This window comes from Aedes aegypti, chromosome 1 (assembly GCF_002204515.2).
Source record: "Aedes aegypti strain LVP_AGWG chromosome 1, AaegL5.0 Primary Assembly, whole genome shotgun sequence".
NCBI classification, from domain to species: Eukaryota; Metazoa; Arthropoda; class Insecta; order Diptera; family Culicidae; genus Aedes; species Aedes aegypti.
The window spans coordinates 155209493-155236659 of NC_035107.1; the positions used below are offsets into that span (position 1 = coordinate 155209493).

Sequence of the window (27167 nt, forward strand, 5' to 3'; positions counted from 1 at the left end):
CATGGCATGTCGCTTCCATTTGGAACAATACTTTGAGGAGCATTGAAATTCGGTATTCCTTCGCTGTACCTTACTGTTGGTAGAACTGTAACGAAAGAAGAAAATTTTCGTGTGTATAGCGAAATAATGTGGAGCAAAAATTTCTTTAATAAATGTCTAGTTCAATCAAAAACAAATGCAATATAGGCCATGACGGTTCGAATGCTATTCAAGTAGAAACTCATTAGCATTAAGCAATCCGCACAAATTCGTAGGTGGTACAGTCCTTGACCGTTGTGTAAGAATTGCTTACTGTCCGTTACCAAAGCCTAATATTTGGGACTAACCTATAACTTTTAGGCAAGATTGACGCATCCTCCAACAATCGTATGGCCACGTCCCTACGAAGGCTGAGGAATGGTAAAGAGTGATTGGTTGAACACCTACTTTAGGAAAGGTGTAGAGAAATCAGTTTCGACTGTTTAGATGGCTTCACAGAAGAACAGACAGACTGGCGTTTGTTTTGAAATGACCGATTCTTATTATTATTCCACTATTGGGTTGTGTTCTACGGTTTGGTTTATGTAAAAGTTTATTTTAAAAGCAGATTCACATATTTTGAAACATACAGAAGTAGACTACAAAACTAATTTAATTGAATTGAATTCAAATTAGTACATAACAGGGAGAGGATGTTTACGCTGGTTGTGTATAACAAAAATATTCCATAACTTGAAATAATGCTCGTTTTTAGTTCATTTCGATGGGTTAACATGTTCTGCTTAACAAATTTAATTTTAAATTTCGAATAACTAATTACGAAATTTAACAAGTATGTAATTACTATAGACTTATAATATTTTTTATTTCTATATCACTGCGAAAAAATATTATTATTTATAGAGAATCAAATTCTACCGGCGAGGTGTGCAGATTCTAATTAAATTGTTCGTTCAATTATGGGGATAAATTAGAATTGTTATTGTTCCATACACATCTCTTCTTCTTTTTGGTATTACATCCTCACTGGGACAGAGCCTGCTTCTCAGCTTAGTGTTCAATGAGCACTTCCGTAGATATTAACTGAGAGCTTTCTTTGCTTAGGTTGCCATTTTCGCATTCGTATATCGTGTGGCAGGCAAGCATAAGGAACACTCACTCAGTTATTGCGTTTCCCACACTCGCTTCCACGCACAGTCGGGAGCGAGAAAGCCGTTTCTTTAACCCTTTCTTTCCCACGAGGTTTTTCGTAGTTTAAAAATAGAAAATGTCATATCTGGATAAATCACCAGAACAAAAGATGTAAAGTTTTACTCGAAAATATGAATAGAAATGAAAAAAATATTTTTCGTGGTGGATCACCTGTGATCCATTGGGAAGATGACTGCAACTAGGGTAAGAAAGAAGTATCAATATTTTTCTATTTCATTGTTTTTACTCATACAATTTATTTGAACAGTGTGTTCGGCACACCTCTCGTCAATTCTGGAATAAAATAAAAAGCTGGGAAATAGTTTTTTTTATTTTTTGAGACACAAGCAAACATCACACTTAATGTATTTAAATGAACTGAATGATTATTGATATTTGCACAGAACGGTATTCAACGGGCCAATGTTCTACTTCGTCATACCGTGCTTATAGCTACTGCTGAGTATTTTGGTTTGTTGATCGCCCACAGCGTCTTACAATTTTCTTTCCAACTAAAAATCACTTTCCAAGACATGATGATAGTTTTGTTTTCGAAAAGAGAGGTTAGAACAGAATTGACGAAAATATCGTTTTATTCCCAATGGATCACTAGTGATCCACCTAATTTTCCGCAAAATCAATAGTTTTGTGTAATGAATATTCTAAAAACTCAACTGAATCTTGGAAAAGTTATTCAATTTAGCTTGTTTTTATTTTTGTTTGGTGAAAATCATGTTTATATTTCTAAATATAGAAGTTTGAAAATCCACTTTATTTAAATTAGAAAAAATGCTGACTTTACTTCGGTTATTATGCTTTAACTGAAAATCCAAGTGATTATTTTTATGAAACTGTGTACATTATTTCATGAAACATATGTGAACATGTGGTGTAAAAATGGATATGATCTAACTTGTACAGTTTATATACGACATACGCAAAGTGGTGGATCACCTGTGCTACCATTGGAAGGAAAGGGTTAACCAAGCCGAACATTTCAATTTCCAGTGCCCATTCTGCTTTTTCAGCGAGCACTAAGCGAAACAAAAAACGTCAACTGATCGAGTCGCTACCGATTCTGAAAGCCGAAAGCAACCGAAAACAATACAGTCAACTTTCGTTCGTTGCACTAAACCCGTGGCCCGATTAGTGAAAGACTTTCACTAATCGGGCTAAGTTTTGAGCTGTCAAAACACCGATTACAATAGAAATTCAGGGCTACCAACATTGACAAATTGCGGTTTATGTCAGAAAGTGACGCTTGCCTTCGTTTTAGGTGGGCTATAGCCCACTTAACGGGAGCCCAATTAAAACGAAGTGCAATTAAACGTAGTGCAACGAACGAAATTCGACAGTACCGAATTATTTTTACATTCTGATTCCGTTCGAGTGGCATTCGGGTTGGAGTGCTGATGAGCGTTCACTGACTGGCAATCCACACCACGGAATGATTCAGTGAGTGGGAATCCGCTCAGTCAGATCAATGCATTCAGCGAATGGATGCTAAATGCGTTCACTCGTGCCTCGCAGATACGGGATTATCACAGAAGGCCGACTCACAAAAGGCCGAATCACAGAAGGCCGAATCACACAAGGCCGAATCACACAAGGCCGAATCACACAAGGCCGAATCACACAAGGCCGAATCACACAAGGCCGAATCACACAAGGCCGAATCACACAAGGCCGAATCACAAAAATCCAAATCACAAAATAAAGCTTGGATATGAAACGAACAAGTCCATGCTTTGTTAAATGCAGTCATGTCAGTAAACAGTGCAAAACTTACATGCGGCGAAGCCACATTGAGGAGAGAGGAACTGAAGCGGCAGAAGGCCGCCGAAGTCTCCGATATCCGATGGTTGTGTATAGCATCTATTCGGTGTCATGCAAATAGCAAATCCAGGCGTTTGCCCGGTACAATGCAAGCAGAGGATGTTTTTTTTTTCTTTTAAGTTCGGACAGCAAGCGTTTGCCCGGTATAATGCCAACATAGTCTTTTACGCAACAAGCAGGAGAATGATTGCTGAAATAGGGTATAACAAGTGTTTAAGTGATCATAAGAATACTAAGTTTACTAAGAATGGGGCTCTGTACAAAAATCATTCGCTCTCTTTCATTCCTTCATGAATTCAGTAAACAACAAGGCCAGTAAACGTCAAAACCCAGTACAAAATCAAAACAATGCAGAGCCCCATACTTTTCATCGTACAGTGCCCGTTCGATTTTGACTCGGTTTGAATTTGGCAACACGGAAATCCATGTACACAAAAATGGATCATGGTCAGTCACAAATCATGTCAATCTCAATGTTTCTGTGGGCCTTCTTAAGGCTTACCATATTCAAAATAGGTAAATTTAATTTGTGGTCATAATTACTGTGATACAAGTTTTAATAAAAACAACCATTAAATTTTGGAATGGTTCAATTCTGGCAACATGAAAATTTTTGGCATGTTGCCAAAATCGAACAGGCACTGTATACCCTTCCGAGGTTTTTTACACTTATGTTGTACAAAATACAACAGCGCGACTACTTAAGCTTCAATTATAAAATTTAATTTGGGTGTGTCAGCTAAGAATAGACCAGCTGACACACCCGAAAAAAACACTAACCATACACTTTTATTCAGCTAGTAATGTTACTTGTGCGTCTTGTCCCGCTAACCCTACTTTAAAAATGTCCATAATATTGTAGAAAAATGTGCTGAATGTTTGTGGCTTTCACTAAAATTTATTTTAAAATTTCGGCCTTTTGTATGTTTCGGCCTTTTGTGATTCGGCCTTATGTGATTCGGCCTTTTGTGGTAGACCCGCAGATACAAGTGTATTGGTATTCACTACTCTTCATGTTCCTTCCGATTCTCACTTTTACACAATTTGAAACAGTGAATTTACCCATGCTTGGTGGCTGGTACGATGATACTCTATGCCCAGGGAAGTCAAGGAAATTTCCATTACGAAAAGATCCTGGACCGACCAGGAATCGAACCCAGACACTTTCAATGAGACTTTGCTTCGTATCCGTGGACTCTAACCACTCGGCTAATGAAGGCCCCCATATACACATATTATTTATAATTAAATTGTAAATTTTGATGCAGTGTAATGTTCGCAACTATAGCTGCGAAAATTACCCGGGTCTGTGAATTTAACCCTGTCTCCCAACGCTCACTTTCCACCCGTCTTATGTTACTGCCCATACTCACATAACAGTCCCATTTGAATTTTCCTCATTTTTGAGTTCTCTCCATGAATCGTGTTTATTATTAGAGTACTTCTTGGTATCATACTTGAAATTGTGTCTGTGTATGGACAAAATGCGAAAACAATACCAAACCATGTGCGTCCCATATTGAAAGTACCCGCATAACAGTCTCACTAGTAGATTACGATGAAAATCAAGCCAACCTTTCCAACCTGTTATGATTTCTGCAAGCTTGCGTCGTAATTTTCATTTCAAAAGAAAAAGAAATACTACAAATTTCAGTATTTTAAGCCATTATTATTTCATAAAAATGTTGTTTTTGCTTCACTTGACTCCATTTTTTCCGGAATGCTTCTAACGATAATAGAGGTAGAAACATATTTAGTTTTTAATCCTTGCTAAAGTCTAAAACAAAATAAGATAAATTGCTTTCCTTGAAGTCAAAGCTACAGCTGGCAGAGGACGAGAGTCTGGATAATTATCAACTAAATCTCCTGTTGGTTCATTATCCAACGACGTGAATGGGAGAGCTTTATGGGCCAACATGGGCATACGCACATCACTGATATCGTCGACTGGTCAAACTGTGTTTAGCGATATCGATGCTGAGAAATAAAAAGGCATAACAAGAAGGCAGCATTGTGTCTTAGAAATTTATAGCAGCATTGTATCTTAGAAATTTATAACAGCTTTGCCGAAATCAGGCTCACCAAAACTTGCCCGATTTCACGCCTTGATACCTATGTTGCAAACCCAACATAAACGTGCTGCTAGTGAATCCATAGTATGATTCATATTGGCCGGTCGCAACGCTTCCATCACCACCGTATAGTTTAATATTTTTGAAGAACTAGTGCAATTAGAAGATAATAGCAAAAGGAAAAGTACTTTGGAATCTATGATAAAATTTGCCAAAAAATGTGTCAAGGTGCGCGATAACAAAGTAAGCGAGCCCTATGTATTGGGAGTGGTATGCGGATGAATTTGCATTTGGTGAGAATAGTAATCGGATAACAAGTCCCACCTTCTATTATCTTGGATTTGTACATTAAAATCAACTGCATTTATCATATTTCAGTTGATGGGCATTTTCTTAAACTGTAATGATAATATTGTGAATAATGCCTATAGAATTTTCTGTTACCACCCAGCGGCGTTACGAAAACTTTTCCAATAAGGTTCAGATGCGTTTTTCTCACCATGATGGTTTTCCAAATGGGACTGTATTGCGATTATGGGCAGTGTATGTATTCGCAATGTCTAAACCGGTTGTGCTACTTTTCCCCGAATGTCGGTTCCCCGAAAGTCGTTTCTTCGAACGCCAGTTCCCCGAATATCCCGTTTCCCCGAATTACCCCACTTCCCCAAAAAGTTTTTGGAGCTCATAAAGGTCATATATTTATACATTTCAGGGTGGTGAACGTACTGGTACTGATATGCACCCTTCTTTATTTGGTTGGCGGTTCTTTCGAGTTTTACCGTCCTCAGCATTTTTGGCAACATGTGTATAGCCCCAAGAATGACCAAATACCTCCTTCTTTTGATTGTTTATCGTTCTTTCTATTCACCACCTTGCTACTGAAAACTATTCTAGCACCTATTTGAACTACTCCACTTTTAGGGGAAACGGGTCATTCGGGGAACCGACATTCGGGAAAAAGTAGCACAATCGCGTGTTGCGACATCAAAACTTCCAGAACATCCTCGCCGAACCAAAGCAATCATTGTCATCATCATCGCGCTAAGCTGACTATCCCACCACTGGATTACAAAGAACATTCTAGATCTTTGAATTTTGCTATAAATATAGACATGTTGCGCAACTTTCAGTTCCTCATCATCATCATTCTGCGTCCAAAAGTCATACTGTTCTGTTCCGAAGTTTTCGTTGCGCGATTAAAATCTTTGAATTTTGTGTTGTGCACAGTAGTGCAAAGTCCTTCCGTGCGATCTGTCCCCCTCGCTTGTCCACCTCATCGGTGTATACTGCTTCGCGTTAGAATATGGGTTAACCAAGGTGCGAAGTTTGATTTTTGACCAACCTCGCTGCGTCGCAACTCGATTCTCAATAGTGCGCATGATGCACACGGCGGAGGGCATAGATGCGCACTATAGCGAAGTGACTCGCGACGCGGCAAAGTTGATCAAAAATCGAACTTCGCACGTTGGTTCATCCATTTTTAGTCGCGAAGCAGTAAAGCAAATCGTCGAGCGTTGTTGCACCAACCGACAGCCAGCAACCAGGGACCCATAGTAGTTATCACGCCCAATGGTATGGGTGCCCTAGTGTAGATGTAGTTGTGAACCTTAGAGGAAAACAATATGCACGCTGTCTCGAAAAACACCCAAAATCCGGGTGTAAATTTTTCAAATTGGGTAATATTTCCATATGCATTTTGATGAGTCTGGAAAGCGTGTGCAAGTTTCTTTGAGGAAAACAAAAACAAACTGTATGACGAGCGTATGCTAGTCTACGTGTGTTCAAATGTCACTAAGCTCTATAGCATGTTGCTGCAATTGGTCGCAACCACCAGCAGAAGGCCCTGTCCGTCTTCAACCAACATGGCTCACCGCCCATCGAGAACCAGCAACCCAGTGGCTCCAAACGACCGCGTAAGGACGAAGCGGATTTAACCGATCCAAATGCCAGACTGTTGGCGCGAAACAAGTTTGCTGCGCTGCCAGTGGACCCGAACCCGCGCTGCGAAAGTCCCGCCGATTTTTGCAGTGGGAAAGAATGTTGCCGTGCTCCGGAGCGAGCTTGCAGCCAAGCAAAGCTCTGTAGCACTGGCATGAAAATCATCTGCACCACTATCGACTAGGAGGTGGGCCAGCACCTATCGGAATGGTGTCGGGAGTATTACACCCACGATGCTCCTGACAGCAAGCCTTTCAAGGCGCTCCTTCGCGGCTTGCCGGAACACGCATCGGAAGCAGTGGCGTAACCTCACTTTATACCTGTTCTACGACTCTAAAATTTACTATTTTGACAAATTTAGATTATAAATCAAAACGTTTATGATTAAAATCGTCCTTTCTAACAAATCTCTACTCATTAGATGCAAATTTGTTGCTGAAGTTCAAAAATTTCTAATCGTGGAACAGGTAGATTTGAGGTTAGGGAATCGCCACTGATCGGAAGAAATCATCAGCGAGCTGAGGCTGGCCAAGCTGAAGCCCTAGAAGGCGTTCCCTATCAGGAGGGAACCAGGAAGCACTCAGCTGTACCTGGTGCATCTCGTAAAGGGCCGGAATTTAACGTCTTCATCTCCGACTTCCGGCTTGTAAGTCTTGACCGGTGCGACGGTGCAACCAAACGAGGAGACTTTGCTATTGCTTTGCGGAGCAACATAAACTGCACCCTGCCTCCAAGATTCCAGCTGCAAGTCATCGAGGCCGTTGGTGTTCTGGTGGAAACCTCCATCGGCCCAATCATCGCGCTTACTGCCCGGAACATCGGTAACCCTAAAACAAGACCTCATCAAGCTGACTCAGCGGCAGGGGCAGTTCATCCTGGCTGGCGACCTGAACGCAAGGCACGAAGCATGGGGAAACACCCGGCGGGACAGAAATGGCCTCATCCTACAACAGGACCTGGAGGAAGGCCACTACACCATCCTGAGCCCGGATTCACACACCCACCTGAGCCGGTCTGGGGCCCACTCAACCATCGATGTCTTCCTGACCAACATGGACGGCTAAATTTTCCAGCCGGTTCATCAGGGCCTCAGGTCGGACCACTACCCGGTGGTATCATGGTAAAATTTGTTATTTGTGCAAAAATACTACAAACATTAAATATCTAAAGAATAACAAACAACGCCATCATAGTAATGTATATCATTATTTTAATATTTGGAAACTTTATTTAGATAATTCATGAAAATAAACCAATATCAAATTTTGCCATAATAGCTCATTTTACTGTTTGTATGATATTCAGTAAAGATTCAAAAAGCATGTTTTTAAGCAGGAAAGCTAAAATTTTATTTTTCAATCATGCTAAATTCAGATATTAAAGTCAAAAAATTGAAATTACCGTTATTTTGATCTACTCGTGAATAGCTTATTCAGTTATTATGTTGTTATCAATATCAAAATAATAACATAGTTTGTTATTTACGGTTGCCTATATTTTTGCTATTATTTTGTTATTACAATGACAAAATATGTTATGATTTAGTTTTATGCCATACAAACTCAGTTATTATTTTCGTTATTTTATCTCTTATTTCAAACAAACAAAGAACACATTTTGCTATTCATAGATTCTATTTTAATGGATTAATTTTTATTCTTTTGCTATTCTCCTCTACCCGGGTTTCTATCGATCGAGTTGCCAAAGACCTCATTCGTTTGCGCAATACCAAACGTAGGTAGTACCAACGGTCTGCCTACGTTAAAAAGCGAATATTATATCAAGTAATTATAGATTATCAAGTCTAGAAAGGTGGATCTTAGGAACGAAGATTTTTCAAACAAGATCCGCTCTCTCCCAGATAGTGCTACCCGGGTAGAGGTGAATAACAAAATAATGGTAAAATAAGAACAAATTTTGCAATCATATCTAGTTTACCCATTATTATGTTCAGAGGCGTCGCGTGGCCTCATTGTCAACCTGTGCACTTCTAAATTAGTATCATTATATTTTTGTCATCATTAGGAATACCTTGGATTAAATTGGAACATAAAAATAATTCTAATTATGCGGGTCATCAGTGACGATTTCAGCAGCACTGACGAATAGAATTACTGTTCACTTTTTTTTTTCTTAACTCGTTTATTTGGAAGGCTCAGGTGCCGTAGGGCATAACAGAGCCGAAATCTTTTCTTTTTTTTACATTGTTTACATTTTAAATATTGTATTTATTTTAAAAACTATGTTAGTATGGGGAAGTTTTAAGGTTAGTGAATACATTTATACAACAGGAAAGGAAAGGATTTTTCGGGATTTCTTAAGCTATTTAGATATCTATGTTGGGGCCCAGATAGCCGTAGCGGTAAACGCGCAGCTATTCAGCAAGACCATGCTGAGGGTCGTGGGTTCGAATCCCGCTGGTCGAGGATCTTTTCGTAAAGGAAATTTTCTCGATTCCCAGGGCATAGAGTATCTTCGTACCTGCCACACGATATATACATGCAAAAATGGTCAATCGGCAAAGAAAGCTCTCAGTTAATAACTGTGGAAGTGCTCATAAGAACACTAATCTGAGAAGCAGGCTCTGTCCCAGTGGGGACGTAACGCCAGAAAGAAGAAGAAGATATCTATGTTGATGGGACAGGATATCCAGATCTGTAACGAAACTAAACAGAAACGGTTTGTGCGAGACACGACGAGAAGAGGACAATTTGAAGGGAAATACGAAAGACAGGGAACGAACGACAATCAAACTCGGATATTTATACGCTTCAAAAACAGGTTAATAAAATTCATATATTCCAAATCAAGGCCCGCCAACACTTCCCTAACAGGTTTCTGCTGTCTTCCTCGGATCCGGAGAGTTTCAGTCAGATCAGATCTGATGCTACGATGCTCACCGCATCCCCATACGACATGTTCGATATCCTGGTAAGCCACGCCGCAAACACAGAGATTGCTTTCTGAGAGCCCAATACGGTGGGTATGCGCGCTTAACGAATTGTGATTGGACATAAGCCGACACATGACACGAATGAAATCACGGCTCATGCCCAACCCCTTAAACCATGGTTTTTTCGACACCTGTGGAAATATGGAATGCAGCCATCTACCCATTTCTCCGTCTCTCCATTTCTGTTGCCAGCTGATCAAGGTCTCCCGACGGGCCAATGCAAAAAATTCATCGAAGGCGATTTGACGCTCGTAAACATCGCCTTCTTTAGCGCCTACCTTAGCCAGAGAGTCCGCTTTCTAATTGCCCGGAATGGAGCAATGGGAAGGGACCCAAGCTAGGGTAATAGTGTAAGAGCGATTTGACAAAGCACTCAATGTTTGGCGTATTCTATTCAGGAAGTACGCTGAGTGCTTCACCGGCTTCATTGATCGAACAGCCTCCAGAGAGCTTAGACTGTCGGAAAAAATGAAGAAGTGCTCGGGTGGGAGAGAACTGATGTACTCTAAGGTGTAATGTATAGCTGCTAGCTCAGCAACATATACAGAACATGGCTTTTGAAGCATGAAGGAGGCGCTATGAAAAACGTTGTAAACACCGAAACCAGTGATATCATCCATTTTTGACCCATCAGTGAAGAACTGACGGTTCTCGCTGACATGCCCGAATTTACTTGCAAACATGGGAGGGATAAACTTTGAACGAAAGTGATCTGGTATACCATGGATATCTTGCTTCATGGACAAATCAAATACTACAGTGGAACAGTCGAAGTCTAGGAAGTTGTCACGATTGGTGTTAACCGAAGATGAGCTGACCTCCAGCGTCATATACCAGTAGTACACACTCATGAATCGAGTTTGAGGATTATGTTCAAGCAGCTTTTCGAAGTTTTCAATAACCAATGGATTGAGAACTTCACAACGGATGAGGAACCTGAGTGTTAACTCCGCGAAACGATCTGTCAGGGGCTGTACTCCTGCAAGTACCTCTAAACTCATTGTGTGAGTCGAGTTCATGCAGCCTAGCGCGATGCGAAGACAACGATACTGAATCCGCTGTATCTTCAGCATATGTGTTTTCGCCGCGGATTGAAAACAAAAGCTACCATACTCTAAGACCGACAAGATGGTTGTTTGGTACAGCTTGATCAGATCTTCCGGATGGGCTCCCCACCATGTTCCGGTTATAGTTCGCATGAAGTTGATTCGTTTTTGGCATTTCTGTGTCAGATACGCAATGTGTTTACCCCAGGTGCATTTGGCGTCGAACCAGACCCCGAGATATTTAGAAGACATGCTATGAGTGATTGTCTTACCCATGAGTGTAAGCGGAAACTTGGCAGGTTTGTGTTTCTTTGAAAAGACAACCATCTCAGTTTTCTCCGCAGAGAATTCGATACCCAGCTTTAAGGCCCAAGTAGACAAATTGTCCAGAGTATCTTGTAAGGGTCCTTGTAGTTCAGCTGCTGTTGATCCTGTGACAGAAACAACACAGTCGTCTGCAAGCTGTCTCAACGAGCAATTTCCCATGAGACAATCATCAATGTCTCTCACATAAAAATTATAAAGAAGGGGACTCAGACATGATCCCTGGGGGAGACCCATGTAGCTAATTCGTGAAACTGACAAGTTGCCATGAGTAAAACTCATATGCTTCTCGGACAACAAATTGTACAAAAAATTGTTCAAAATTGATGAAAGGCCACTTGCGTGGAGTTTGTCTGAAAGGACATCAACACAAACTGAGTCAAAAGCACCCTTAATATCCAAAAACACTGAACCCATCTGCTCCTTTTGGGCAAAGGCAAGTTGAATTTCTGAAGAAAGCAGCGCAAGACAGTCGTTCGTTCCTTTGGCTTTGCGAAAACCAAACTGCGTATCTGACAGCATGCCATTCGATTCAACCCATTTATCCAGTCGAAAGAGAATCATCTTCTCTAACAACTTGCGAATACACGACAACATCGCAATTGGACGGTACGAATTATAGTTCGACGCGGGTTTCCCGGGTTTTTGGATGGCTATTACTCTCACCTGCCTCCAGTCATCCGGAACAATGTTACACTCCAGAAAGTGATTAAACAAGTTCAATAGGCGCCTCTTTGCGACGTCAGGGAGGCCCTTAAGCAAATTGAACTTGATTCGATCCATTCCTGGAGCGGAATTGTTACATGAAAGGAGAGCAAGTGAGAATTCAACCATCGAAAACGGTCTATCCATGGCGTCCCTATCCACCGGAATATCTCGACGCACGCGATCAACAGGAACAGAATCCGGACAAACTTTCTTAGCGAAATCGATAATCCACCGAGGAGAGCTCTCTCGATCCTCATTAACTGACGATGTATTACGCATTCTTCTTCCGACGGTCCAAAGCGTTCTTAACGAGGTCTCACGCGATAATCCTTCCACAAAATGACGCCAATAACCGCTTTTCTTCGCCTTAACCAAGCTTTTGAACTTGCGTTCAAGGGAAGAATAGCGCTCATAGTTGTCAATTGAACCACGTTTCCGAAAGTCTTTAAGGTGATTATAAAACAAAGCCAAATTTTAAATTTTCAAGTGCACAAGACGAGAGTATCTGACAACAGTTCGCGTTGAAAACCAATCAACTTGCTTGCTTGCTGGTGGTGACCAATGGGATAGATTTTTAACGCGGAGCGCTGTTTGGTTCTTATGTCTTGTGCTCTTGAAAATTTGAAGTGTGGCTTCGTTCTATAATCACCTTAAACGCGGCGGATTTCTCGCGATAGAGTTCCTTACACTCGTCATCCCACCACGGATTGGGAGGCTTTTTACGAACCGACGGACTTGGCACAGGACGGCGTTGTGCTTGAATCGCGCTGTTGAGAATCAACTCGGATAAAAATCGATACTTTTCCAACGGAGGAAGTACTTCTACCGCTTGTTCTCCATCAATGATCGTTTCCGCGTATTTTCCCCAGTCAATGTGTTTCGTGAGGTCGTAGGCGAGATCGATGGATGGAGACTGTTGTGTTCCATTGGAAATTGAAACTACGATCGGCAAGTGATCGCTACCATGGGGATCCTGGATTACCCTCCATGAACAATCCAGCGATAACGAGCTTGAACATATTGAGAGGTCTAAACGGCTATCCCTAGGACTTCCATCTTGAGCTGGAGGTGCCACTCGTGTAACTTCCCCAGTGTTGAGAATTGTCATATTGAAGTCGTCGCAGAGGTCATATATCAACGATGATCGGTGGTCGTCATACAGTTCCCCCCAGCCTGTTCCGTGGGAGTTGAAATCCCCAATGAACAACCGTGGTTCAGGCATAACTGAGCAGATGTGAGAGAGATCTCTGCGAGATATCGCCGTTCTCGGAGGAAGATATATGGAGGCGACACTGAGGCTTTTGCCTCGGATAGTCACCTGACATGCAACGACTTCAATGCCTGACATCGGCGGCAGATCGACTCTGTAGAACGAATGATGCTTTCTGATCCCCAAAAGCACTCCTCCATATGAGTCGGATCGATCCAGGCGAATAATATTAAAATCATGGAAAGGAAGGGTCACATCAGGTGTTAGCCATGTTTCTGATAACGCAAAAACATCGCACTGTAAATTATTAACTAAAAATTTAAAACTATCTAATTTAGGCATAATACTACGACAGTTCCAGTGTAGAACAGAAATCATATCTTCGACCTCTGTGGATAATTTATCCATCAAAAGATATGATCGTTGCAAGGAGGGGCATTGTAGAAGCCAGCTGCTTCAAAAGAGGAGTCACACATGGAAGCAATCCTTTGACAATGTTCTTCACTGGGTCGGAAGCATTGAAGAAGTTAAGGATGATATCCATGATGCCAGAAAGCGTAAACATAGGAACGCCCTGAGGTTGTCCTAAGGGCTCCGAATGCGAACTTTCTTTTGGCTGAGCAGTCTGAAATTTTGGAATATTTGGGATTTTAGAGTTTCCCGGTAACGGCGGAAAGTCTCTTTCCTCTTGGAGTTTGAATCCAGGAGGTGAAAGCTTAGAGACTTTCGCGACAGGCTTAGTATTTTTCATGGTTGGTGGGTCATCACTGCTAGACAGATTCCGAGGCTTTTTTGTGGGTCTCTGGAGTCTCACACGCTTCCTCGATGAACCCTTGAAAACGAAGGAAATTCCTTCACCAACCTCAGAGTCGGAGCCCTGATCATCAAGAGTAGATATTTTGTGATTCAGCAGACGGAGCAGCCTTTTTCAACATCTCGGCAAAACTACGCCGAGAGCGCTGCTCTAAAGATCGTCGCTGATGTTGCTGCCGACGTACGTACGTCGGGCAGTTTTCGAGGGCATGTGGTGGACTTTCGTTGCAATAAACGCATTTTGGTGGTATACTACATGCACCATCCACATGTCTCTTCCCGCAAGAAGCACAGCGAGGTTTATTGCAGCAATACTGGGCAGTATGGCCCAGCTGCTTGCAATTGGTGCAATTCATTACCTTCGGTACGTACAGCCGCACAGGTAAACGAAGTTTGCCGATTACAAGAAAATTCGGCAAAGCAGATCCGGAAAAGGTCACACAGAAGGAGTCTGAATGCGAATAGATCTTCTTATCTCCCACCAGGGATACGGAATGCAATTGCTTGCATTCCAGTATGGGGACAGATGGGAGAAAAGGGTTTTTGAAGCGACCACAACCCTGCATCAATTCTTCGCAGGTCATACTGCCTTCGGTGACCACTCCCGCAATCTCAACCCGATGGCTTGGTAGATAAGTTTGGTACTCACGAGTAAAGAGCTCACAGGCCACAATCTCATTGGCCTGTTTACGGTCACTGACGGTGACGCGCAGCTTACCAGAACCCACTGTGTCAATGGCGACAACGGAAGAGAATCGCTTAGTCAGATCCTTACTGGTCTGAATAGTGTTCAACCGTTTGCCTTTGGATCGAAAGAAAACAACAAAAGGCCAATCAGAGTCGGGCGGGTAGGCCTTGAGGCGGGGGGACGTCGGAGATGATAGAATATTTGTGTCCATTTGAGACACATCAGATTGAGGGGACACACATTGATTGGGCATAGAGGTGTTTGTGTTTTGTTGGTTCAACACATTCGAAGACTCAGTGAGGAGATACGACGTTCCCCCGCCATCATCATCTACACCCATTGCGGTAGCTTAACACCGCAAAGGGCGAATAACTTAAACTAACACTAGTCACAGAAATGGAAATTGAATCAAACTGAAAAAACACACATACAAAGCGGAATGGGAAGAGGGAAAACTTTCACACGCTGTAAAAACTAATCAAAAGAGACGTGAAGAGGAGAAGAACAACGAGAGGTACTTATCTTGTACTCTATCCACGCAGACGTCGTCGTAGATGATGCTGTAACCGATGGGCGTCTACGCTTGGGGAGAGGTAGCAAATGGCGGACGACCGTTCGCTGGCGCGTCTCCGCTGTCGCACACTACAGACGATGATCACTGCGTTGCACTCAGGTAGCACACGGGACGAGGTACGGGCTGTCATCGACAGTACACGTGATCCGAAGAACCGCTCGCTGGACTTGTGGATGTGTGATTGGTCTCTCACTCTCTCTGCTCTTACGCTATACACACACTATAGCCGATGATCACACTGCTGCACTGCACACAGGTAGCACACGGGTCGGGGTGCGGGCTGCTTTCGACGACGCACGTGATCGGAAAAATCCACGCGTTGGCGAAAACGTTCAACAGTTTTGCGCAAAACTCGATTTAACGGCAACACAATGGCTTCGCCGAAAGTGTTCCGCTTCCAAGCCGAACTAAGGCTTTTCACTGCAATAAACACACTTTGCACTAACGAACAACCAAATATTTGGGAAGAACGGGGGTGAACCCGGACACACGAGAACTATCGACTGTCTCGCACGGTAGCTCAACAAGGAATGATTACTGTTCACTAACGATCAGTATTTTTTTTTCATTTCAATTAAAAAATAGATCGCTTTGTTTCTATTCGCCCTACATCTTCTGTTCACCCCGTTTTACGATATCTTTAAAAAACAAGATCGGTTTCATCGTGTAGGGTCCATAGGGGCAGTGTGGTCCACCTAGATAAAAGTTCTTGAAAAGCATAGAAACACAATATAATTTAATCGTTCCATAAGCTTAATTTGTAGTTCGAAGTATCTCTACAGTTGTATTTTGAAAAAAGATTACTTAAAATTTCGTTAAGAATATTTTGAAAAACACTATTTTGTGTGTGATTTTACACTATATGGAGCAAAACGGTCCTCAATACGGGGCAATATGAGCCACAATACTAAATCTTATTATTTTAATTGGAAAACCGTTTGCAAGGCTTCATTTAGAAGAAGGCAATATGTATGGAAGAGTTTTATACAGAAACTCGGTTAAAACCTGATTTTAATCATGCAATTGTATGTTTTGCTGACAGTCCAATAAATCATGGTTCTAAGAGCTTAATTTGTCAGCAACATTGTCATTGAAATAAGTTCAACTAGTTAAAAATAATAGTTATAATTTAAATCACGTGCGGCAACGTTATTGAAATGAAACTGCAAAAATTGTCTTTTTTTTAGCTTTGACCGGTCATAACCATATTGCCCCGTTCCTAAATGTTACATATAAATTCTGTTGTATTGAAAATTTGTTTCAGAATCTATACAATTTCGTGCATATAATGCCTATAGACAGTGGAAGAACGATCTGCTGTGAAAAATTAGAAACAATAAACAAAACTTATTTATAGGAGTGATTGGGGCAATATGGGCCGCCTAAGGAAAACGTCATGAAATGCATAGAAAAACAGCAAAAAATATGGTTTAAATGCAAGTGACTTGTACTACAAAATGTTATCTTCCATGTTACGTCGATAATTAATGTTAACTTCAACTTGCAAATTATTTCAGGAACTTTTTGGAAAACCATGTTTTTCGACGTGGTCACCAACCATATGGGGCATTGTGAGCCACCCTACGGGGCAGTATGAGCCACCTCATTCAATCGAATGATTTTTATTTAAAACAGTATAGAGAAGAGTTAGTGGTGAAGAGTACATAATTGGAAAGGAAATTGTATTAGCTTTGCTTGAAATTATTGATTCTAGCGGCTTATTTTTTAAAGATACATAATACATAGTTAACAGATCATGTTATACTAGTACTAAATTGCGATACTTGGTTCAACATATTTTCTAGCAAAGTGATCCACTTGTAATGGTGCATAAAGATGACTATGCAGTAAAAAAATAATCTGGTATATTAAGGCAATGCATTTTTATGTTCAAAACATCGTTTGTTTTGCTTAAATCTAGGTGGCTCATTTTGCCCCGCACCTTAATCTTGAAAATAATATATTGTTTTTCAATAATTTTGTTTACGAACAAATCTAATTTCGCTCACGAACTGTTCATTATGATCAGAAGTTTCAATGGATTGGTAAAATTTACCAGGATTATAAATATAATTGTTTTATAGGCTAAATTAAAAACTGCCAAAATTATAAGCTTTTCATGACGAAGGACGAATTTGTACATTTTTGTAAGTATCTTGAGTGTTGAAACGAATATTCTTACGGTTTTTATTGTGGTGGCTATTTGAGGCATCCTTTAGCAGATCATAATGACACTAGACAATAAAACACTGTTTTTGAGGTCAAAACCGGGGTGGCTCATATTGCCCCGTATGTTCATATTGCCCCTACATACAAAATCATATAAGATTTTCGTAGTAGCATCAACGCTTCAGATTTTCATGAATATATAAAGTACAAAATCAGATTTTCGCACGGTTTTTACGTTGGTGGCTAATTGAAGCATACTTTATGAGGTCCTAAGGTTATCAGGATCAAAATCGGGTTTTTAAGTTCAAATGAAAGGTGGCTCATATTACCCCGTTAGACCATACTGCCCCTCCTTACCCTACTTAGTGGACGCATCATGAAATATGCTCACTTTTAAATCATACTACAAGCGTGATGATGCTGGGGTTGACGAAGGACGGGACCGCTCTTGAGTTAGTTTTCTGGTTAACATCTGATTGGCCACCGTAAGTACCATCATGCTAATGCTGCATGTTATAAGCGCGGGTTTTAACCAGTAAACAACAAAAAGCAACAGCGTGAGTACTGAATGCCAACTAGCAAAAATTTCCTACCGCCAGAAAAATCACGCTTGCACTTCACACCACAAGCGTGAGAGCAAGCAAAATGGATATCTCTCGTGGACTGATTTCTCTCTTGTTTCGCCATCCGCACGCTCGAACTGATCAAATTTGTTGATGTAGCAAAACTGTGCACCAGCCAGAGTTGACGCTTTGGCTACTAACACACTGGCATTTGTAGTTCAAAAAGCTTCCTACAACATATAGGGCAAATGTATCATTAGTGGTGCACCTAAGGGAAAACTGCTAAAACACAATGATAAAATAATAAAATATATGATTTTAATGCATCAGTCGATAGATTTCAAATCCTTCTATCATTCATATGTATAAAAATCACGATTCATTTGAATTTTCCCTGCCTTGCACCAATAATAGGAACACTGTTCCTTTAGTGGAGGTATGTTTTAAGAATGGTTCCTTTAGTGGCGCAATCCATTGATTTCTTATGGGACCCTCCACTATGGGTACTTATACACCACTATAGGTGCAAAGGAGCAAAAATCTTAAGCAAAATAATTGTTTTAAATAGTTTTACGGTTAAATTCCATGAATATTATTCGATTATTTATATTATTTTCGCATCTTACATCACAGAAAAATATCACATAATCATTTATTACTGCGTAACATGCCAAAACACAGTACCTCCACTATTGGAGCTACCTCCACTAAGGGAGCGTTTGCCCTACAGGATTGCGTGTACGATGAGAGTGCACGCGTTGGTTTGCATTGTCACAGCAGCAAAGTGTAGCATGGAACAAAATGCCACGGAGCATACATCGCGCGAAGCGCGTTAGGAAATTCAGGTCTCAGATCGCGCATCGCATGAACCAGCTATTGCATTTCATTTGCTTAGCAAAAATTTAATAATTTGTAGGTGAAAATTGTGTTGCAACCTATCAGCAATAGAAATTTTGTTTAACCCATATCCGCCCAGCGTCCTAAAAATAGGACAGAAGCCCCGAACGCCCAGCGTCCTATAAATAGGACAGTACTTGTAGTGCAAATATCTTAAAAATAAAGAGATTTAGGAGAAAACTGTCTTCTGCAAAGTTGATCACAGGACTGCTGACTTCCACTTGGTAACTATTTTAATTCAGAATTAACTCACCAGGTGGCGCACAGACGCCAACAAATGTCGCATTTATAAACAACATATGAAACAACTTTCCAGCGTACAAATATTTGCTTCGTTGATATCTCAGTCCAGCGATGAGATACAAAATTGGTGTCTTCGACAAAGTTGAACAACTAAATAATACCTATTCGCATAGAACCTTATAAATTCGGAAAACACTACCAAGATGGCGCTAGTGAGCCAAAACTTTATTTGCTTATATCTTAGCCCGGTTATGAGATACAAAAATGGTGTCTTCGACAAAGCTCAACAACTAAATAATACCTATTCGCATAGAACCTTACAAATTCGGAAAACACTCCCAAAATGGCGCTAGTGAGCTAAAGCTTTATTTGCTTATATCTTAGCCCAGTTATGAGATACAAAAATGGTGTCTTCGACAAAGTTGAACAACTAAATAAAACCTATTCGCATAGAACCTTATAAATTTGGAAAACACTCCCAAGATGGCGCTAGTGAGCTAAAGCTTTATTTGCTTATATCTTAGCCCAGTTATGAGATACAAAAATGGTGTCTTCGACAAAGTTGAACAACTAAATAACACCTATTCGCATAGAACATTATAAATTCGGAAAACACTCCCAAGATGGCGCTAGTGAGCCAAAACTTTATTTGCTTATATCTTAGTTCAGTTATGAGATACAAAATTGGTGTCTTCGATGAAGTTGATCAACTGAATGAGAACTATTCGCCTTAAACCTTATTTGCACGGAAAACACTAAAAAGATGGCGCTAATGGTCGAGCATTTTGATTGTTTATATCTCAGTTCAGTGATGATATACAACGTTGGTGTCTTCGACAAATGTGTTTAACTGAATGAGATCTAGTCACCCGAAAGCTTATTAGTTGGGAAAACACTCACTAGATGGCGCTAGTGAGCAGATATTTTATTTGCTTGTATCTCAGTCCAGTTATTAGATACAAAATTGATGTATTCGACAAAGTTGATCAACTTAATGAGACATATTCGCCTTAAACTTTTTAGTTCGTAATACACTCAAAAGATGACGCTAGCGATCGAACATTTGGATTGTTTATATCTCAGTTCAGTGATGACATACAACATTGGTGTCTTCGACAAATGTGTTCAACTGAATGAGATCTATTCGCCCGAAAACATTCACTAGATTGAGCTAGTGGGCAAATATTGTATTTGCTTGCATCTAAGTTCTGTTATGAGATACAAAATTGTTGTCTTCGACAATGTTGAACAACTAAATGATACTTAGTCACATAAAACCTTATAACACTTACAAGATGGCGCTAGTGGGCAAAGATTTTATTTGCTAATATCTCAGTCAAGTAATTAGATACAAAGTTTGTATCATGGACAATGTTGAACAACTAAATGAATCCTATTCGCCTAAAACCATATTAGTTCGAAAAACACTCACAAGGTGGCGCTAGTGGTCAAATATTTTATTTTTTCTATATCAGTCCAGCGATGAGACTAAAAAAAATCGAACTCTCGAAATTGGTATCTTCGACAAAAGTGTTCAACTAAATGGGATCTATTCGCCCAGAAACATAGTAGTTTGGAAAATTCTCCCAAGGTGGCGCTAGTAGACAGACATATTATTTGCTTTTATCTCAATCTAGAGATTGGATACGAAGTTAGTGTTTTTGACAAAGTTGGAGATCTGAATGAGACCTATTCGTCTGGAAACTTCGGAAATCACCTAAATGGCACTACTGGGCACACATTTTATTCGCTTATATATCAGTCCACTGATTAAATAAAAAAAAACCATTCGCCTAAAACCTTCTTAGTTCGGAAGTCATTCTCATGATTGATGTCCAGTGATGAAAAATTTGGTATCTGGAAAACGATGATACACTAAAGGAGATATTTTCGCAAAAAAAAAACATATTAGCTGGGAATTGCTATTATGTGCGAAACATCAAGAAAATAACCAATAAGAAATTGGTCTGCCTAGATCAAAATAATGGATACTTACTATCGATTCGAGCAACAATCGCTTATTTTGGATGCAATGCTCCTTACATTTTTAGATAAACCTTGACACCATTTAGATCTTTTGATCATTTGAAGGGAGTAAAGAACGAAAAAACCGACAAATTGACTTATCCATCCATGAACTGAACTCCAAGGGTGAAGGGCGGCTGTCAAATGAGAGTAAAATTGAATAGCCGCCAACCTAAGTCCAGAACCAGTTTTATGACTTAAAGGTGGAAAAGTAAAAATTATTATTCGCAAAATTACAGGTAATAAATGCGCTTGAAAGATATTGTTTCAAGCAGTTATTTACTACGCGCTACTGCAGTGTGTTGTTGCCAATTTAATCAGAAAATTCTACTTAATTCCCAAAATGAATGTTTTCGAGAAAATTGATTACGCCTTCACCATTGTTTGGTCGTAGTTTTGTATGGTTGTTTACTTTTTAGAACCAGCGACGCGTTGAGGTAGCAGTAAAGAGCCTTCCTTGCTGAACTCACTCGGACCAAGAATTGTGACCTTTGAGCGGGCACGCTTCAGTATGCTCCCCAGGTATTCTGGCCAGCTCTAGTGTCAAAAATGTTGGACCGCGTGGATTCGGTTCTATCGGTGAATAAGACTATATGCATCAGTGTTGCAGTAACTTCAACGTTATAGCCGAATAATGTTAGCTTCAAATATTCACATCTGTAAAGCATGTAATAGTTGGAGTCCAATATTTGACTGTCATTGGACTGAGCGACAAACTTTTGATTAGCACTAACGAAATTTTGATATCTATATAAATAAAAATGGAGTGGTGTTTGTATGTCACGAAATGGCTCACGAACGGGTCAACGTATTTGAATGATAATTGCTCCGTTTGGTTCCTCAAGGGTTCCGACGTGTTTGCATGTATAAAAATCCCAGAATATTTACCGGAAAAGTAGGGAAAACGAGAGTGCACGGAACTGTCATTTTGTATGGGACGATCCGAAGCGTTTTGCAACAGCCTACTTGATGGCAAGACGAAGTTTGCCGGGACCACTAGTTTTCAAATATAAAGGATTTGGATCGCTGTCAGATCTGAGCCACATTGTATACTAATAACTTGACTGAGAAAAAATATTTCGATAGTTATGTTTCCATTATCAGCTGGCAAGTTTTATATAATCTTTTTGAAGACTATTCTGAAACATCTTTAGGTTTTTTGTTAAATCAAAATATTTGATGTAAGATTTTATTTTGTTTTGGGTATAAATGGTTTAAGTGTGCATAATTGTACATGTACATGAATGGAAATGTATGTATGTCTGTATCTTACTTACGTGGTAGAGCAGAAAATTGAATTGAAGTCACTAAATGATTTTATTCTGGTATACACCTTTCGCCTCTGAAATTTTTATTCTTTATGTTGCAAATTTCTTTATCAGGGTACGTCCATTAATTACGTCACGCAAAGTTTTGCCATATTCATCCTCCTCAATTTTCGTCTGTTTCACACTTTTTTAATGGATTCCAATTTTTATATGGGTAGTCACGTTTCATTGTAACTCCTTCCTTCCTCTTCTGTACGTGACGTAATTTATGAATTACCCCTCACCAGCAGTTTTTCCCAACTTGTTTACATTGTAATGGGTCGAACTGCATGAAAATATATTTGATTAATTTCGAAAATAAACTTATAGAACAGCTAGATATGGACGACACACTTTCAAGAATTTTTTTGGATCCCTACCATAGACTTGATTTTTTTTGGTGAAATAAGGTTTAATTTATGGGAATACGACTATGAATAACAAAAACGGAGCTGAATTCCAATTGTGAGATACCTTGGGCGTTAACGGGTTAAAGAGTTATTATATTGAACTTCAAAAGCAGTACATATTGTAGGTGGTTTGGATGAAGATACAAACAAAGAACAAATTTTGCTATTCAAACATTCTATTTTAATGGTAAATTTTGTTATTCTTTTGCTATTTTCCTCTACCCGGGTAAGCCATTCTGAAAGATGAGCGGTTCCACAGAAAATGACGACTTTTTTCCCAAATTTCATTTCTATATTTTTTGATTTGGATGAAATTTTGCACATGCTTTCTTTATGCCCAAAAATGCCTTTTTGCATCATCGGTTCGCCATTTTGACTCTAGCCTTACTTTTGAGAAGGGCCTAAGAAAAAAATCCTTAATAATTCTCAAAAAATTATAACTTAGAAACGGTTTGTCCGATCAGTTTGGTGCCTTCCGCAAAGTTTAAGGTTATTGTTCGGACTATCTGAAAAAAAAAATATACACTGTAAAAAAAATGTTGTATTTTTATATTTCGAAAATAAAGCTTAAAAATCAATTTTCTCAAAAATCGTATTTTTGATTTTTTTTATTTTTTTATATTTTAAAGTAGATAAAAAATGAAGTCTTTTGCACAGTGGGTCATGATGGAGAAATCATGGACAAAAAAGTTATGATTTTTTGAAAAAGGTGAATTTTTGAAAATGGTCATAATAAACTTTTTATATATTTTTAAACTCGATTTTATGAAAGTACCCAAAATTTACAACAAAAAAGGTATACGGAAAAATCAGGCTAACTTTTACCGTTTTAAAGATACAGCGATTTTAATACAAAATTATGGTATAATTTTCAATTTTCGGTCATTATAATATAACTTAGAAACGGTTTGTCCGATCAGTTTGGTGTTTTCCGCAAAGTTTTAGGTTATTGTTGGGACTATCTGGAAAAAAAATATACACTGTAAAAAAAATGTTGTATTTTTTTATATATCGAAAATAAAGCTTAAAAATCAATTTTCTCAAAAATCGTATTTTTGATTTTTTTTTTATTTTTTTATATGTTAAAGTAGACAAAAAATGAAGTCTTTTGCACAGTGGGTCAAGATGGAGAAATCATGGACAAAAAAGTTATGATTTTTTAAAAAAAGGTTGCGATTTTAATACAATCGCTGTATCTTTAAGGTGAAGATAAATCGAAGCCAAAGATCAAATTTTCAAGAGCACGGATCTGGAGAACCAAACATCCGTTCAAGCTGAAAACTTAATCGATTGGTCCCTAGCTGGTGGTGACCAATCGATTAGGTTTTCAGCTCAAACGGATGTTTGGTTCTCCAGATCCGTGCTCTTGAAAATTTGAACTTTGGCTTCGATTCATCTTCACCTTAAAACGGTAAAAGTTAGCCTGATTTTTCCGTATACCTTTTTTGTTGTAAATTTTGCGTACTTTCATAAAATCGAGTTGAAAAATATTTAAAAAGTTTATTATGACCATTTTCAAAAATTCACCTTTATTCAAAAAATCATAACTTTTTTGTCCATGATTTCTCCATCTTGACCCACTGTGCAAAGGACTCCGTTTTTTGTCTACTTTAAAATATAAAAAAATAAAAAAAATCAAGAAAACGATTTGTGTGAAAATGGATTTTTAAGCTTTATTTTCGAAATAAAAAAAAATTACAACATTTTTTTTACTGTGTATATTTTTTCCAGATAGTTCCAACAATAACCTAAAACTTTGCGGAAGACACCAAACCGATCAGACAAATAATTTCTGAGTTTTAATTTTTTGAAAATTTTTAAGGCTTTTTTTCTTAGGCCCTTCTCAAAAGTAACGCTACGGTAAAACTGGCGAACCGATGATGCAAATAGGCATTTTTGGGTATAAAGAAAGCATATGCCAAATTTCAGCCAAATCAAAAAATACAAAAGTAAACCGACATTCGAATCCAAATGGAACCGCTCAGATGGTAGAACATTCTGGACATGCCCCAACTTCGAACAAGTTATGGGGAAGTTATGTGTTCAAATGATCATTATAAAATAACTATTGAGTCGATCAATATAGCTTAGTGACATTTGAACACACGTAGACTAGCATACGCTCGTCATACACAGTTTGTTTTTGTTTTCCTCAGACTCATCAAAATGCAAATGGAAATATTACCCAACTAGCTTACCCGACGTGGCTAGCCACTTTCCAACGAAATTTTAAGGGTGTGCGCCGTTTCACCGATTCGTTTAACTTTTATTTAAAACTTGACAGCTCAATAGTTATTTCTCCTCCGGTTGAAAGAAACCCTGCTCTGAAGCATGATTAAACTTGACAGTTCGAAAGTTATTTTCCGCTCCCGAGAATTTGAGAATAACTAACCCTCTGTCAACTTTGTTCAGAAATAACTGCTCGACTGCCAAAACTCAAATGGGCTGACCGCGAAGTTCAATTTAACCATTTGAGGGAAAATAACTATCGAAATGTCAAATTTTAATTAATAGTTAAACGAATTGGTGAAACGGTTCACAGCCTAAAGCGAAAAGCTACCTATAATCTTTCAAATCGCATGATACTGATAACCTCAAAATCGCCTAAATTTATGCGCAGACAATACTCCATCGAGCACGTGGCCTCAATACTGCTGTAGTGTTCTAATCTGAAATATTTCAAAAGTTCCAGAAGATTCTATGAATTGGAGAGTACAGTCATACCAAAAAATCTAGCATATCCTCCCAAATAGCTGCTGTAGTGTAGTATGATTCATTGTCATTTTTCAAAATTACAGTTGTGAAAAGACCATCGACTCAGAGAAATACTATGTCATGGAACAGGAATGCGTTAAGTATACATTTTGTATTAAGTTTGCATCCATGAGTCGATATCGAGTCATTGCGTATCGACTCTTGGAGGTTTCAATGTAAATTAATAAAACTCGAATATTTGGCGCACATTCATCTCATTTATGTTTATTTTGCTTTTACAAATGTCCAACTCGTTTTTGAACCTGAGATGGAACTGGAGAAACCGTTTACGTTTTCAACTCACACCCGATTCAAGTTCGACTGAACTGCAATTTGCTTGAAGTTGATTTATTGACGTTTTGATCACCAACCAAATTTCATATCAGACGACAATTATGAAATGTTCGAGAATATTCTATGAATTGGAATGAACAAAGTTCCAGAAAACTCCAGAATATTTTGCCAAAGAGCTGTTGTAGTACTCCATAAATTTGCAATTGTAATGTTCTAATATTAAAATGTACCGTTGTAGTGCTCTAAAATTGCTGTTGTAGTGCTCAACGAAACTTTTTAATGAAACATTTCAAAGCGTTACTGACAGACAGACAACTCTGGGATTTTATATATATGTATGATTTGAAAAACTTATACCCGGTTTCTGGGTGTTTTTCGAGACTGAGTGCATATTGTTTTCCTCTAAGGTTCACAAGGGGGTCAAGCCAAACGGGACAAGTCTTACAAAATTTTCGAAGGACTTATACAAAAAACGTGACAAAGGGGGGGGGGGGGTCGAAAAAGTCGAAATTTAGCGTGACATAATTTGTGTACCATCCCTTATCCGGAATTTGTTTTTTGATCTTCTTGTTTTTCAATTTGTATGCATAAATCTGTGATAATTTGGTATTGCAATAAGGTACCCCGGGGCAAGTGAGAATCCGGGGTAAGTGGGACATTCCGTCATAGCTCGTTTAGGAAAAGTTTTACAAGGGAGTATTCTTCTAGTAAGTTCAAGATACAATGATAAGGAAAGTATTTAGTACAAAAATTATTGTTATTTTTAATACCATGTGCTCCATGTAACAGTTGTCAGCTTAGCACCATTTTCAACTTGCATGGTAAATTGTGACACGTTTCACGTTCTGCATTGGCTCGCTAAAAATAATTGTGCTGTAAATCGAATTACCACCGATAAGCTACACCTTCAAGTATTGTAACAAGCTGTTTACGATAAACAGGTATTTCGTATTCATTTCATATGAGAATTTCAATAGTCTAACTTACCCCAAAATATCTTTATTCCCGGGGTAAGTGGGACCTATCGAAACAAGCACCAGAATCAAAACTTTTCCTACACGTTTCAAACATTTTCCTAGAGAGTAGCACTAAAACATTCAAACGAATGATTTTTATCAAAAAAAATCAATCTTACATTACATAATTGTTGAATAGGGAGAAAAAATGACTAAT

General features: G+C 39.1%; 1 protein-coding gene across 2 annotated transcripts in view; it reads right to left on the minus strand.

The window, feature by feature from the left end:
- LOC5578384 (protein ovarian tumor locus) overlaps positions 1 to 27167 on the minus strand; it is a 149634-nt gene that overhangs the window by 37198 nt on the left and 85269 nt on the right. The window contains exon 10 of one of the 2 annotated variants that reach the window (XM_021851695.1): positions 2 to 85. The exons of the other annotated variant lie outside the window; for it this stretch is intronic. Within the exon in view, the coding sequence (XP_021707387.1) occupies positions 2 to 85 (84 nt within the window). The remainder of the gene's footprint in view (position 1; positions 86 to 27167) is intronic. 2 annotated transcript variants of the gene reach the window in all.